This window comes from Solanum tuberosum, unplaced genomic scaffold, assembly GCF_000226075.1.
Source record: "Solanum tuberosum cultivar DM 1-3 516 R44 unplaced genomic scaffold, SolTub_3.0 scf00032, whole genome shotgun sequence".
NCBI classification, from domain to species: Eukaryota; Viridiplantae; Streptophyta; class Magnoliopsida; order Solanales; family Solanaceae; genus Solanum; species Solanum tuberosum.
Window position 1 is genome coordinate 2,636,969 of NW_006238958.1, and position 15,960 is coordinate 2,652,928.

Sequence of the window (15,960 nt, forward strand, 5' to 3'; positions counted from 1 at the left end):
CCCACCCCCCACCTTCCACCAACCGACCCCTAATTTTTTTAATTTTCCAAAAACAAAAAATAATTTTACCCCCTCCCCACCTTCCACCAACCAACCCCTATATTTTTTTGTTTTCCAAAAACAAAAATAAATCTGTTTTTTCAAAAAATAAAATAAAATTTACCCCACCCCCCAAGGCGCCCCTCCCTTCCAACCAAACAAAAAAATATGTTTTTTCAATTAAGTTTGAAAATTAATTATTATTTTTATTCTTTAGCACAATTAAGAATTTTGAGTGGAAGTGAAAAGTAAGTGATCTATTATGGGTCAATATGGATACCTGTATTTAACCCATTTTGACCATATTTGCAGAGACTCTTAAAATAGCTTGAAGCCCATATTTAACCAATTAAAATATGAGTGATCCAAGTCATTAAATATGAGCAAAATGGACTCATTTCATTAATATGGGCTGAAATTGCCACCCCAATCTCTAGACACTAATCAACAAAGAAATAATGAGATGAGGAAGTAGCACGTATAAGGAAGAGTAAACTGCCTATCCATGACTCATGAAGCGAAACGTTTGAAATAAGTATAAAATGACTCATAAGTTAGATTAATAAAGAAAATGCTGCACCTGACCAAATATTGTTTGCAGACTCTTTATGTCTACAACACTTGTAACATTTCCGTGGCTATAAAAACTTCATCCACTATGTTTGTCCCCCATAATATATGCCCTTTCGATGGTTTACAATCATTTTACAGAATTGGTACAAAAGCATGCTATCCAATTGTTTTTTTGGTCTTAAATTTCACACTTTTCATTCTCTTAAACAACATGAAATGTGATGATGGTTGTTCATCTTAAGGCATTATACAATACTATCAAGAAGCGAAAAAATGTTGATCAAACCAATTCCAACTTTTCATAGATCTGCACGGATTTGTTGCCTCAAAAAACACACACAAAGAGTGTACCCAAAGTGAACTTATTGTTTAACTTTCTTCGACCTTTATATACTAAAGACATTACCTTTCACATCATATCTGGTTGCACGCCATGTAGTCTCCACCTCAGCAAGTTATTGCCAAGGAGTTAAACACCCTATAAATTATAATCACTAGCGCCCACACCCTCTCCAAGAAGGCCATTTTTGTCTTTTGTCTTTTGTGCTTTTCAGGAAAGTCATTATCACCAACAAGTTCCTCACAAATGCTTTATTCATGTCAGGAAAAGCTGCCAGTAAAACCCAAGCCAAAAGTCTTTCATTAGTTAAGTTAGCATATAATTCATGATGCCGCTATATTTGCAGAAGCAGCCAACTCAGCCAATTGCTTGTTACCAAGCGTGGATACAAGCTCAGCTGATATGAAAACTTCCGGTAAATTTTCAATCGCTTCTTCATTGAAATTGTAAATTGGTTGAAGTTTTCTTGCTTCAACCTCCGCAGCATCAGCCTCTGCCATTAAAGATTCAGCTTCTTCATGATCACCCAACTCCAAAGCAGCTGATCTCTCAGCTCTAGCCTCTCTAGCAATTAGAATTAGCCTCTGGAATCTAGCCATAGCCAACTCTTTTTCCTTCGATGAAATCTGCACTTCAGTTTCTTGCATCCTATCAATCGTGTGGCATATTTCTTCCTCAAGCTTCTTAAGCTCTGACTCAGTACTGTCCATTTTCCTCTGTATTTCTTCCTTTTCAATGCACAAGGCCTTAGCTTCTGCAGATAATCGTGCTGCTTCTTTAAAATTTCTTGTAGCAGCAGCAACCTTCTTCTCTGCCTCCAACTCCGGAAGTCTCCTGTCAATGAAAAGAAGGCGCTGCTTACAGGATTCAACTTCCTGCTGGATGCTTGACTTAGTTGAAGATAACACCTGCAAGTGGAGATGCAGAGTAATATTACTGCAATAGAAAATGAAGAAATGCTAAAAACTATCCAAGCACTGCCCATAAAATAAATGAAAAACAATGACCTTTATTAAACTGAAAGGCAATAATCATGCTCACAACCTTCAACTGTTTGGTTACCAAAATAATACAAGTCCTGTGCAGTGTTGCTACACACAGTAGCATCTAAATGAGTGCAAGAAAATATTTGGTGATTTCATGGTCACCAATTAAATCCCAAGAAGCCCAAATATTTCACATGCAATACTTGATGGTCACCAATTAAGTCCCATGCACAACATACCATTCTTCTTAATACTAATGCTGAAAATTTATTATTTGCAACCAAAAAGACTTACCCACGAGTTTCCAGTGGAATTTTGGAAGAGCGTGGACACAACAAGTATGGAGTGGTTAACTGAGTTGTTTACGCTATTTTTAGGACGCCAAAAATGCCCAAAGAATGAAGCTGGAGTACAATGATCCCGTTCTATGAAAACAAGGATGATATTCAGAGAGTTGCAACAATTATAAGGGTATCAAGTGGCTTAGCAACACTATGAAAGTTTGGGAGAGGGTTGTGGAGACGAGGGTGAGGAGGGGTGTGTCAATCACCGAGAATCAATTTGGATTCATGTAAGGGAGATCAACAACATAACATTATTCTTATACACCCTACCAAACAACCCCTGAGGATCAAGTCCCTCTTATACATTATTTCCTTATATTTTAGTGGTGCATCCATGTTCTAGAAATCCTAGATTCACCTCTAATCTGATGGGGAAACTGTTAAGTAGGGAAATACACAATTAAAGCTGGATATGATCATATACGCTCCCAAAATGGTGTTCTAGAGGATTGGCCACGGAAGCATGTGCGGTAGATTAGGATACCCCTTAAAGTTTCCTGCTTCTCCTGGCTGGATAGCACTTAACGGTGTCTGCCTTACTCAGGACAACCTCAAGAAAAGAGGCATAACCCAGGTAAATAGATTCTATTTGTGCCACCAAAGTTCTGAAAATGTCAGCCATCTATTTTTGCATTGCCCTCACAACTGACCTTTGTAACTTCTTTTACTCAATTTTTGGTTTACATTGGGTTATGTCACTAAACATCAAGGAAGCTTGTGTCAGTTGGATTTTTTGGAGAGTTGATAAAACCATCAAAATGATCTGGAGATGATCCCAACAGTAATTTTTTGGTGCGTCTGGGATGAAAGAAATCGAAGATGCTTTGATGGTGTCTCAACTCCAAACCACACTCTTAAGGCCGGATGCCTGGCTAGTATGCTCAGTTGGCACTTTCTTTAACCTATAAACAATGTTGACAATTTTTTGGCCTTTGATAGCTCCCTGATTCTAGCATAGATTTTTGTTTTTGGGTTTTTGTTCTAGCACTAACTCTGTGCCTATTTTTGTAATTATGCATCTCTTTAATGCCTTTGTTCTTAATGACAATTACTTCATAAGAAAATAAATAATAAAAAAAAAAGTACAGAAACCTAGAGCCATTTATTTCTACATTGGGGAGTGGCTACAGAGCGGAACATGTTCTTCTTTGTTTGGACTCAGCTAGGTCCAGCCTGAGAGTATTAAGGAGGCTTTTGGAAACTGGAGCACATGGAAAACGAATACAGCCATCAGGAAAATCCGGAGAATGATCCCTGCTAGCGTCTTTTGGTGATTGTGGACAGAAAGGAACAGAGGATGTTTGATGGTGTATCCACAACAATCACTCTATAAGGCAAGGTGCTTAATGAGTCTTTTTAGTTGGCACAATCTGTTGCCTGTAAATTCCCCAACAATTTTATGAACTTTGTCAGCTCCCTGGTCTTACAATAGCCTCCCATGCAATGGACCTAACTCAGGTCTTTTTTTGTGTTCTCTTTTGTGCTCTACTTGCATCTTCTTAATGTCATCAATGAAACTACTTCATCAAAAAAAAAAAAGTAGCTCGGTCTTGAGTAACTATAGTTGTAAGTACTTTAAGCCCAGTATATCACGAGCAACATACTTTTCACTTTAAGGTGAGAATGCAAAAGAGTGCATGTATCTTATTTGACATAGATATTGCTCTTCTGGGAGAACCTGAATAGAGATACTAAAAGCAGAACTGACCTGAAGTGAAGCTCTTGCAGCAAAAAAATCCTGCTTGAGAATTTGCACCTCCTCTGAAATCCTTTCTTCACTTTTGGCAAGGTTCAGTCTATAGGCCTTGGATTTCGAGATGAACACAGCCAGACTCTTTCTAAGACCAACAACTTCTTCATACACGTTTGCTTCATCTGCAGAAATCCTGGAAAGATTCTTAATCTTTTCTCCTCTTGATTCTTGCTGAGAAAGGTAACTATCAATATCTTTCTTTCTTTTCAGTAAAACATCATTCTCAGCCATCAGCTCAGAAAGGTGTGACTGCAATTTATCATAATTATTATATATACTTTCTTGAACCTCTTTAAAGCATGAGACAACCCCATCAATCCTATGCTCAACTTTTTGAATGAGAGCATCATTTTCTGCAATTTCTGCTTCCTTCTCTTTCACAAAGGCAAGCAGTTCCCTCAGTTCCTCTGCCAATACTTCTTTTCTCTTGCAAAGAACATCTATTTCCCTCCGATCATCCTCCACTGAGTGATCAATTGATTCATTCAAAACAGATTTAGCTCCGTGAACTAGTTGGGATTGAATTTCTAATTCAAATTTGCTGACTTCTATGGCTTCAACTGATGAAAGCCACTCAGCACCATCTTTTGAAGATATTGTTTCTGCATCCATCAGGATTGAATCTGCATTACTTGCAGCTTCCTGGAAAAAATCAAGTTAAAATTTTCAAATAACCTGACCTAAATCAGCTGAAAATACTTTACACACAAGAAATGCTTCCAACAGCAATATGTGTTCCAGTATTCAGTAAAACTTATGTGATATACAGTAGTTGAAAAGGTTTTCTGTTTTCCTTCTCGAGAAGAACAGTTATTGAAAAATTCAAGTGGAATAACTATTTTACACAATGCATTTATATGCGCAACTTGAGAAGTGACGGAAACACATAAATATATTCTGCCGGAATGTTAACTAGCAAGTCCATGTCCATCTGAAGAAATAAAATTGGTCTTTATTGTATCAGACTCTGGCTGCCGGTAAGTAGCATTACCTTAGCTAGAATAGACAGTTTACACGTTTCTGTCCTACATGATCTCGGATCATCATACTCAAGTTCTCCTTAACTTCCTCCACTTGGCTCCACTTCTGAAGTAATGAACACTATGATAACTTAGGGGGTGTTTGGATGGATTGGCTTCTAAAAGTAACTTATAAGCTAAAAGCTGAAAGTCAATAAGTTGGGAATATCCAACTTTTCGATTTTAGCTTATTTTTATACTTTTTTGGCCTAATAGTAAGTGCTTAAAAACATTTTTTTGGTATTTTCCTTTAATAGAAAAGGAACTTAGAAGCCAAAAGCATCCTCTTACTTTGGTGTGCAAGATATTCTGCTTCACGATCCTTTAAATGGAAAGGCATGTTTGGATGGGCTTATAAAAAGTAACTTATAAGTCAAAAGTTAAAAGTCATAACTAGACGGTATCTTACTTTTGACTTTTTGACTTATTTTTAACTTTTTTGGCCTAAAAGTGGGTGGTTAAAAGCACATTATATCCTTTCCAAACATCTCTAAAACTAAAAAACAGTAAAAGTCAAAAACAACTAAAAATAAGTTAATCCAAACCGGCACTTAGATCTCATCTTGATTGGCCACTTCTAATATCAACAAGCAAACATCATTTTTATCTCGGTGATATAGAGAAAATGTGTGCAACCGGTTTTGAGGGATAAAGTCTTACAGAATAACCTTAGATGAGGTCCTTTTGGGTGAAAAGAGATTTTGAAATCTAGATTTTACGGAGTGGAGGAGAAGCCTTTACAAGGCTGAATTAATTATGACACATGCCGTATTTATCAAGAGGATTACAACACGTCACAGATAAGGAATCTAGAATTAGATCAAAGGAGTCCCTTTATGGAAGAAGCTAAAATATATCACTTGTTCAAAAAGGGAAGCTGAAATACTTTGCTACCAAGGCAACCGTTTGAGCAGTTTAAACAGAGATACATGTAAATTCACCTGAATATCCAAATTCAAGCAGCACAAAAAAAAGAAGAAACAATCTTTCGGAAAAATCCTATGCCATGCAATTCCACCGAATTGGCAACCTCTGGGAGGCACGAGTTCCCTCACTCCCATTTTCCTGAACCATAGCGAAACTCTAAATATATACAAAGGAATTCCCATCAAATATATAATACTAACATTAAATATTGTTGGTTCAGTCAGTTAGGACATCCCTTTTTCCTTATTAAAAGGAAAAAAGAAGAAGAAGCCATAACGCAAATATGTGACATAGCGGTCACAAATGTGAGATTAGAAAGGAGAAAACCCTAAAATTATAGGGAAAATTACGCGGTTAAGCAAAGTTATACTACTTAATTACTAATCATAGCTATAGTTTGCTATAATTATCACTTGCGACTAACATTATACATTATTTACATGGGCTGACCACATTTGTATATGTATAATTCGCCAGAATATACAAATACATATGTATAATATACAATTATCTAACCGATATACATATACAATTCACCTCTTTCCAACTCTTTGCCCTCTCTCACTCGCCTCTCTCCTCTCTCTCCCAGTCTCACTCGCCTCTCTCCTCCCTATAACATGTAGCTACGAATTGTAATTATCAAACTATAGCTATGGAGAGTAATTAGGCTATTTTTGAGTGGTTATATGTGAAAGTTCCCCAAAATTATATGAATGGAAGTCTAAGAAGGCCTATAATCTCTTTAAACTCTTATTGATTCAGCTCAGAAAAGAACAAATTTAAAGAGAAGATATCCATATAGATGGTACTGATTAGTTCAGATTGAGGCTTGATTGTTGCTGTTAGACTTGCATTAGATTTCGTGTTTGCCAAAGATCCTATGAATTTTACAAGAGATTTGTACTGCTGTGTAGGAATAAAATGTGAGATTTAAGGAATGGAGTAAACCCAAATAAAGCAGACAAGATAAAGAGGATTATAAAAGCCCATCCCGGACTAGCCTGAGATTAAAGAGTAGTTGAATTACTAATTGCAAAACTCTAAATTGCTCATATAAATGTTGGCTAAAACAAATTTCCACAAGCATTTTTAGACAGAGGATTATACCACCAGGAGAGGAAAACAAAAGAGGTTCATCATCCTTAGGAATCTATAATCTGCATACAATTCAATATCTCACCTCTGAAAATCTTCGTAGCAAATAAACACATTCCTCCTCAGCTTGAATAAGGGACACAAGAACGTCCTGCATCTTAGTGTCAATGACATCACAGTATGTCTCGGCATCTCTGAGGAGGATGACCGACTGTTCCTTTTCCTTCTCCGCGGAAGCAAGATTCTCACTGACCCTTTCAGCGGTCTCAAAATCCTCTGCTTCACAAGCTTCATCCAGCTTCTTCTCCAAGTCCCTATGGCGGGTAGATGCCCCATTGAATTCTTCGACAGCTTCTCTTCTCCTTCGGATAGATTCTTTCCGCAGTGCAGAGACGGAGATTACCGCCTCCTGGGCCAACTTAAGCTTGTCTGCAATGGTGGCTCTGATTTGATCGAATTTCAACTCCACTGGGTTTGCTATAACATTTAGATGACCAGCATCCATGTATTCGTCGTCATCAAGTGTAGATGAAATAGGAGTAGCCGAGGACAAATTAAGCTTTTTATTAGGGTAGTTGAGAGAGTCAGTGCCATTGTTAAGCTTTTCTGTTGAGGAATCCTGCTCTTTGGCTGTGGTGATAGAAGAGATGTTCTTTTCTTCATCCCTCGACTCCTCAGCTTCCTGTTCAAATTTTTGTTCTTGGTTTGCTTCTTTATCTTGAATAGCAGCAAGAACGGAGCTTATGTCAGAGTGAGAGTTGAGGTGGGTATGGGACGATTGTGGCCGATGGTCAGCATAATCTCTATCTCTGCCATATCCTATCCTTAATCCAGCTTTTTTTCTTCTCCTACTGGAATTTTGCCGAGATACCAACGGCAGATCAGATGGAGGTTGAGTTTCATCTTCTTCTTCATCAAGCAGTAGGGATTGAGAGGGAGTCATGAGAGTGAGATCCGAGAAAAGGTTCTCATCAAGGGGTTCATTAGATACCTGCGATGGGGAAGAAGTGGATGCATCCGCATCCGCATCCGCATCAGCTATGGTGGATAATTGGGCATGATGTCCGACATCTGCACTCGGATTGAAGAGAACCATTCCCTCAAACAGCGAATCCATTTCGTCTTTCTCCATACAGTCTTCTTTAGTCATGGCCGTCTTCTTCTTACTCTGTCGCCCGCAATTCCTCCCTACAAAAATTGAGCTTTGATCCCTTTTAGATCTCCAAAGAGTACTTTTATATCTTTATGAATCTCACCTTCATCTGCTTATTTTTCATCAAAATCAGTTATCTTTGGGTCATGCCTTCCCATTTTGTTATGGAAATGAACCCTTTAATTTTAAAAAAAATGTGTCCGAAAAGAGATTTACGAATAAATTAAACTCGAGTTATTAAAACCATACCTACTACTTAATTGATTTATGATATGAAGCTTATTTTCCTCATTTTAGGCTAACTTATAAGTTAATCAATAAAGGATTTTATTTTCAAAACCCATATATACAAAAATGATCAAATTATTTTTTTCCTCTAATTTGGTTGACAATATTTTTTAAAGAGTCCTAGAAAAAACGCAGGCTTAATTATCTTTTGTTAACAAGCTTTTGTGTTGCTAAATTGTGGTTTTATCTTTGCAATAGCTATATAGAGTTCTCTAGCTATATATCTATATTTCATACATGAATTTATAACGTAGCACTCTTCATATTTTCTCTTTGCATTTTCATAGCTTCGAGGAGAGATTAAAATTAATTTTTGGCAAGTAACCTATTTCGCTTCTTTTCTTTTTTCTTTTTTTTTTACTTTTTATTATCTAGCTCTGTCACTTTTCATTTGTCTTATCTATATAATTACAAAAATCTGATAAAAATTACATAAATACATAACTTAAAATATCATAATCTCTAAAATTACCTGTCATTTTAAAAAATTACAAAAATCCCCTCTTAGATACATACTTATTCCTCTAAGATATATCTCTCCCACCTCTCAGACAAGAGGGAGTTGCTACCCCTCACTTCCAACCCAAAGATTGCGAGTTCGAGTCACCAAGGGAGCAAAAAGGGGTGGGAGCTCCTAGGGAGGGTAAAAAAAAAAGTAATGTATTAGACAACCAACCAAAGAATGTATCCAAGAACAATGAAAAATCCCAAGACTTTTGTAATTGGGAAACTTCCGAGAGTGAATGTAATTAAGCCCCAAATGTATGAGATTTTTCTATAAGTTAGTCTGAGTGCTAGACATCTTCCTTGCCGGTCAGCAACTCGAGCACATTTAAATTTTATATAACCCAACTTAGGAAATTAAAAGCCAATTGCCTTGAATTATTGATTGTTGTATCTGATGTGAGTTATATTCTATATGACCTTCCTTTGACAGGCTAAAGTATGCTTATGGACAGTTACATTATATTAAAGTTCAAGACAAACAATTATGCAGCAGCAGTTGTTTCAGGTGCACGAAGAACTTGTTGCAGTAAGCGCGCTGCAAGACGTTGAGATATTCCACCAACTACACGCCCTCCAATACTGCGTGCTTCTGGTTCTTGAAGTACCTGCTCAAGTATGGTTTAACAATTAGCAGCAAGGACAAACTCTTATCTTCAGAAAATACAAAACCCTTCTTCAATGGAGTTCGGTTGGAACACATTTTTGGTGAAATTTTGCAACTTGAAAAAAAAACAGTTTTCAGTGTTCTGAACCGAACACCAACTTAGAAGCTTGAATATGGCGAAAACATCAAATGCTGAATAACACATCAATGCAATTACTATGGTATATAACACTAGTAAGCATCATGCTTTACCAACAAAGCCTTTTCCCACCCTCCCAAACTAAATGAAGAACAATGGGCAAGTGCATTTCAAAACAAAAGATTCACACACATATTATCCATGTATAATTATGGGTATATATATCATTTATATGTGTGAAACCATCTTTGCATCATTCAGCTAAGAACATATGAACGTAGGGATGGCAATGGGGCGAGGCGGGGTGGTTTTAAGGTTGTGTGGGGCGGATTGAAGTGGATTTTTTAAAAACTAATGCGGGTCGGGTTGTGGGTATATGTGATTCGTGATAAAACATTATATATTAAGCTAATTTCTTTAAAGCTACTAAAATATTCAAAATAGAATATGAAAATGGTTCAATAAAAAATAATACAATTTCTTACATGTTTCTTAATTAACCTCCAAAAAATAAAATTTTAAGTCATTATCCAATAAATTAATACACCGCGGGGCGGGTTCATGCAGGGCAGGTCTATGCGGGGCGGGGTGGGTTGAAAATGAAAAAAGTTGTTATGCGGGGGGCGGATTAAAGAATTTGCAGGTTAAGCTCAACCCACCCCGCCTTGAACCGCCCCATTCCATCCTTACATGAACCACTTGAATCCAACTATCAAAATTACATTACATGGAAAGAGAGTGCTTCTAACCTGCAAAATTGGTTGCAAAAGATTCGGATCAAAATTCTCTGAGGATTGCAATAGTCCCCATATCTTGATTACCTGTGCCCTAAGTTCCATTAAGCTCTGTTGCTCAGCAGCACTTATTGTAAAGGGACCACTTGCATTTCCATTGAAAACAAAAGTCCTCATGGGACCAGGAACAGAATTAAATGATTCAATAGCTGAACCCAGAATAATAGCTTCACTGACACGGATTGCCTCTTTGATAACCAAATCCCTTAATTCTTTACCATCTGGACCCAACAACAACTTCAGGACAGGTTGCAACGCATCTTTTGCAGAAAAGTCCCTGTCTTTCTTTCCCTGGACAAGCAAGTTTTCAAGTCTACTCCACCTGTAATAACCAAGAGTAAGAGCTTCACGTTGTTAGCAGCGCATCAGAAGAATGAACTAAGTTTAGTTAAGGAGCAAAAAAGGGAAAAGTGAAGCCTGCCTGAATTTCCCATCCTTGAAAAGTAACTCAATGAGAGCATCTCTCAGATATGGATTAGGATCTGTAAGAAGCCTTTTAGCGAAATATGGATATGAAGCAGCCAGCACTTTAAACTTAGGATCAGCATATAATGCTAAACCTTCTAAAACAGTGAGAGATCTCAAAATCAATGCGTAATAAGCCGGAACTGCATGAATTTCAAACAGCCAAAGCAGCAATGTCAGGCATGATACAAACAATTGACTTATTATTTGCAACAATATCTTGTTAAAGTTTATCCATTAAGCATTTCAAATATTGATCAGCATACATTTGATTGCAAGACTAGCAACTCACCATTAAAGGGATATTGATATAACACAGCACCCAGACCATCTACAAGTGTTTTGAAGTTAAGCTCGCTTACTGTTGAATTAAGTGCATCATCGAAGAAGTCTCGCAGTGCTGGTACAATTGGAGAAACATCCACATTGGGAGACAAAAAGTCTAAAGCATAGTAGTCACGAGCCATCGCTTCATAATCCCGATTGACCATGTGAACAACATGACCAATAATAGCAAATCTTGCTTCTTCAGGAGTTTCACTCATCATCCCAAAATCAAGAAAAGCAAGCTTCCCCTCAGGTGTTGCCAAAAGGTTCCCAGGATGAGGATCAGCATGAAAATAACCATACTCGAGCAGCTGTCTGAGACTGCATTGGATGCCCGTATTTACCAGATCCAAAACCTTTAGCCCTTGCCTCTCAATAGCTTCTTGCTCGTTCAACTTGACACCTTCAACCCACTCCATTGTTAATACCTTCCCACTTGTGTAGTCCCAAAAAATATCGGGAACAAGAACATCTTCTTTGTCAGCGTACAACTTTTTAAATCTCCTTGCATTCTGCCCTTCCTGCATTAACCTGTCAAAATTAACATTCAAACCCAGAGGAATGTTGTAGAAGTTTATCAACTCAGCAGCTCTTCTTCTTCAACACTACCTTGACTCCAGATATATAAAGTTAAATCATCCAATATGCATCCATTTAAAGAATTATCTAAGAGTGTTTCAAAAACTAACCTGCACATAGTTGAGCTCTTGATAAACTCTGCGAGCAAATTCATCAATAAGAGCAACAATGTCACTTGAAATTATGTCAACATATTTATTAATCAGGATGCCTACTCCCCTTATTAGGTAGAAGTCTAATCCTATTGCTTCTTCAATACCTGGCCGTTGCACCTTCACAGCAACGACCTGGCCCGAGTACTTAAGTTGAGCTTTATAAACTTGACCAAGACTGGCTGCAGCAATAGGTGATGGAGATATAGATGAGTAGACAGTTTCAAGAGGACGACCCAACTCTCTCTCAATGCATGAAAATGCTTGTGCATCTGGAAATGTTGGCAAAGCATCCTGCTCAGTAGTTAAAAAGGTCAAGTTTATTTGGGCAATCAAAGGTTGTATTTCAGTTAGAAACATTACAAGCTGATAACAAGTTATATCTCAAGGTTTTCAGTAGAAAGTCAATGAACCTGAGATACAAAGAAAAAGTAAGGTAAGCGATAAATAGTGATTAGCCTAGTATATTTCCACCTTTCATTTTGCTTTTCAATCAAATAAAAGATTCCATTGATAATAACAAGGCCAACTTGGCCATATACAAGTAGTATACCGAGAGAAAATGATCAAAATGATCCTTCATGTATAGGGGTTGGATTATGTTGATCCTTAATATATATCACTTGATAGAAATAGTCCTTAATGTATGTAAAATGGGTATCATTTTGGTCCTAAGCCCTAACTTTAACTTTTCCCTGTTAAAAAATTGACGCCTCCCTCCCAAACTCATCTCTCTCTTCTCCTGCCCGCCCCTTCTCTGGTTCTTCCGTAGATGTTCTATCATATAGTGAATTCCAGTCCACCTCATATATTGATGCTTATTCCAACTCACCCATAACTGTTGCAGCCTAAAAAAAACATTTTTTTTCTCCTTCTTTTAAGTAATTTCTAGCTTCTGGGTCAACTGAAACTGAAATTCATTTGGACTAGGTGAAAGGGCAAAAACAAAGCTCACCTATTAATTTCATGTTTCATTGAATTAACCAATTAGTTCATCCAATCCAAAAATCATCTAATTCATTCAAAAGAGATTACAAATTATCAGTAACAAATAATGGAGAATTTTTGCTATTTTTTTCACTCGTCAACTCTTCATCTTCCTTTAGAAAAATTCAATACTCATTGTGATAGGAGGGGCTTGTAGAAGACTTAATCTTTATTCATGCTCATTGAGGTAACTGTTGGTTGTTAGACGTCTACAAGGAGTCAAATTTCAAATAATTTTCGATAGATATGAACTTTTACAAATAGGTGGAAAAAAATAAATTTTCATCTATTTTAAGAATCAATGAACACTACACAAAAGATAGTTCAAAAATGAAAAGAGAAGTTTTTTAAAAAGAATCTATTACGATGGCAGTTAAGAGAGAAGTAGAAAGGGAGGCAGCAATCAAGGAGAAGACAGGGATGAGCTTGAGAAATTGACGTTAGTTTTTGACAGAGAAAAGTTAAATTTAGGGCTTAGGACCAAAATGATACCCATTTTACATACATTAAGGACTATTTCTATCAAGTGATATATATTAAGGATCAACATAATCCAACCCCTATACATGAAGGACCATTTTGATCATTTCCTCGGTATACTGATGTTTGGGCAAAAATGCATACATTCTTTGCCTCACATTTAGTATTTTTATTATCGTGTCTTATTAGTGTTAACTCTATAGATTGTAATATTCATATGTTTTGATACGTAGGAGTGTCTTGAGGGAATTAGACCCTAAACAAGAGAAAAAGAAGCAAAAAGGAACCAAAAACTATCCAGGAAGAATCGACGTTGCAAAGCATCACAAAAGATGCGGAAAATGGTCAAATAGAAAAACATGGATTCTAATGCATGAAATGGTTTTTGCGAAATATTACAAGAATATGTGGTTTGATTCTTTCCATCAATCTACCAGTTTTCAGCTCGCATTAAATATGGGCCTGTTGGTTTTATTTAACCCATTTTTGCTCAGCCCATTCATAACCCACCCAAATCCAACCTAGCTCACTCATTTCCCAGCACACAGTGAACTATACTAACTAAGCCAAAATTATGTTTGTAATGGAAATTCACGGAAATTCCACAAGGAAAATATTAGGACACGCATTCACTATACAGGAAAGAAGCAGGCAGGGAGAAAATACCTGCAGCTCCGAGAGCTCCTCAAGGTACTCGGGTGGGCATAAATCAGGCCTAGTGGATAAACCCTGACCAATTTTAACAAATGTAGGCCCCAATCTGGTGAAAGTCTGCCTAAGTTCAATGGCACGCAATCTCATTTTCCGATCAAGCTCCCCGTTCAACTGGTCAAGCCATACTTTTAGGGCGAATGAACCAAGTCCATTGAATATTTGAAGAGCTCTTCTCAGTACCTACGAAGCAATCAAACAAATTGGACTTGCATCTAAATTTCTAGTCTGAAGCGAAATCAATTTAAGTTCGTTATTTAGTGATTTACCTTAATTGGGCGAGAGCCATACTTGTTGGATAACAAATCAGGGCTATAAACAGAAGCATCTGCAGCACGTGTCATAGCTCTGGCTTCAGATTGCATATCGTCGGCTCGATCTCTGCTAGATGGACCAACTTGAAGGGTTTGCCTAGTAACATTACTGTTCCCGGCTACATCTCTAATTGCTGGTACTTGCTGAGGCCTCGCCTCCACCAGAGCTGCTCGAGGAGGAGTTAGTCTTAACTTAACTCTCCGTCCGCCGGAGCTATTCGCTCCTGAAAGCCGAACCGCATCGGCGCAGGAAAGCAGCATAATATGATGATTGGCCGTGAACGATGCCACGGAAGAACTCATCGTGACAGTCTGACAGACGCTGCCGGTGGAGAAACTAATTGTATGGAAAGGGTAGGAAGTACAGGTGGAGCAACAACGAATGAATCACCTTGCCAATATTGCATAATTTCTCAATAATTCCATTATTATCTGGCCCATATTATTTTTCCACCATTCCCTGTTACGTGGCTGCCCTTTGTACGCAAATAATGAAACAAAAATGGGAGAGGCACGAGTTTGATTTGGATTGATTATTTTTAGGGAAATTTACAAATTAGTCACTATTTCTAACATAATTATTAAAAATATTTATATTTTAAAATATTATTAAAAATAGTTTGATATTTTAGAAAATAAAATCATGCGCAAATTAAACCTGTTTTTTTACTCTATTATTTGGTAAACAAAATTATCATCATTACCCACTTATCCCTTTGTCTAGGTTTTACCCCGAATCGCGCATTTCTCTCTCTTCCTTTTTTTCATCATTGTTATCTCATTTTCTTGTTCAAGAAAATCAACTCTTCCAATTTCATACACTTTGTTCAAGAAATTTCACAATTAATTCAAAAGATTTTTGTGAGATTTCTTGTTATTTTGTTTTCATATTCACCAAGTATTTTGTATTTTTGAATTATTCGTCTTTAAACAATATTGTTCTATTGTTTTCATATTCACCAAGTATTTTATGAGATTCCCCTCTTTTATGTATTTCAGATTTTTCGTCTTTTAAACACCACTGTTCATTTTTTTTGTGATTTTGTTCTCATATTTGAGATTTAATAGATTGTATTAATCTACATTAGCATTCATATATTGTTTGATTTTTTCTACATTCATATTTAATAATTTTAAATTTTGCTTATAGGGTTACTAATATATGCACTAGTGAATATGGATTTGAATTTGGGTTTGGTGAAAAAAATCGGAAAAAAAGAACATAGCAGACGAAGAAGAAGAAGAAGAAGAAAAAAGAGAGAGTCGGAGAAGAATGTTAAATTGTATTCATATTAATTTTTGTTTGGCAATTGTTTTTCTTTTACTAAACATTTATATTTTTATTAAGAACATTATATTTCTTTTTTAGGTTGTAATCATTCAA

At 36.8% G+C, this 15,960-nt stretch overlaps 2 protein-coding genes across 2 annotated transcripts; both read right to left on the reverse strand.

Annotated features, from left to right (window-relative positions):
- Positions 1–620: 620 nt before the first annotated feature.
- LOC102593542 (myosin-9) lies at positions 621–8,458 on the reverse strand. The gene is made up of 3 exons (XM_006342146.2): positions 7,162–8,458; positions 3,991–4,677; positions 621–1,860 (listed from the first exon to the last, which is right to left on the reverse strand). Exons 1-3 carry the CDS (start codon positions 8,224–8,226, stop codon positions 1,276–1,278), a joined length of 2,337 nt encoding a protein of 778 aa, XP_006342208.1. The 5' UTR covers positions 8,227–8,458; the 3' UTR covers positions 621–1,275.
- Positions 8,459–9,239: 781 nt separating this feature from the next.
- LOC102593860 (uncharacterized aarF domain-containing protein kinase At1g79600, chloroplastic) lies at positions 9,240–15,015 on the reverse strand. Its single transcript, XM_006342147.2, has 7 exons — positions 14,532–15,015; positions 14,218–14,445; positions 12,043–12,378; positions 11,319–11,874; positions 10,983–11,169; positions 10,517–10,883; positions 9,240–9,629 (listed from the first exon to the last, which is right to left on the reverse strand). The coding sequence occupies exons 1-7, from the start codon at positions 14,877–14,879 to the stop codon at positions 9,507–9,509; spliced, it is 2,145 nt and encodes a 714-aa protein (XP_006342209.1). The 5' UTR covers positions 14,880–15,015; the 3' UTR covers positions 9,240–9,506.
- Positions 15,016–15,960: the final 945 nt, after the last annotated feature.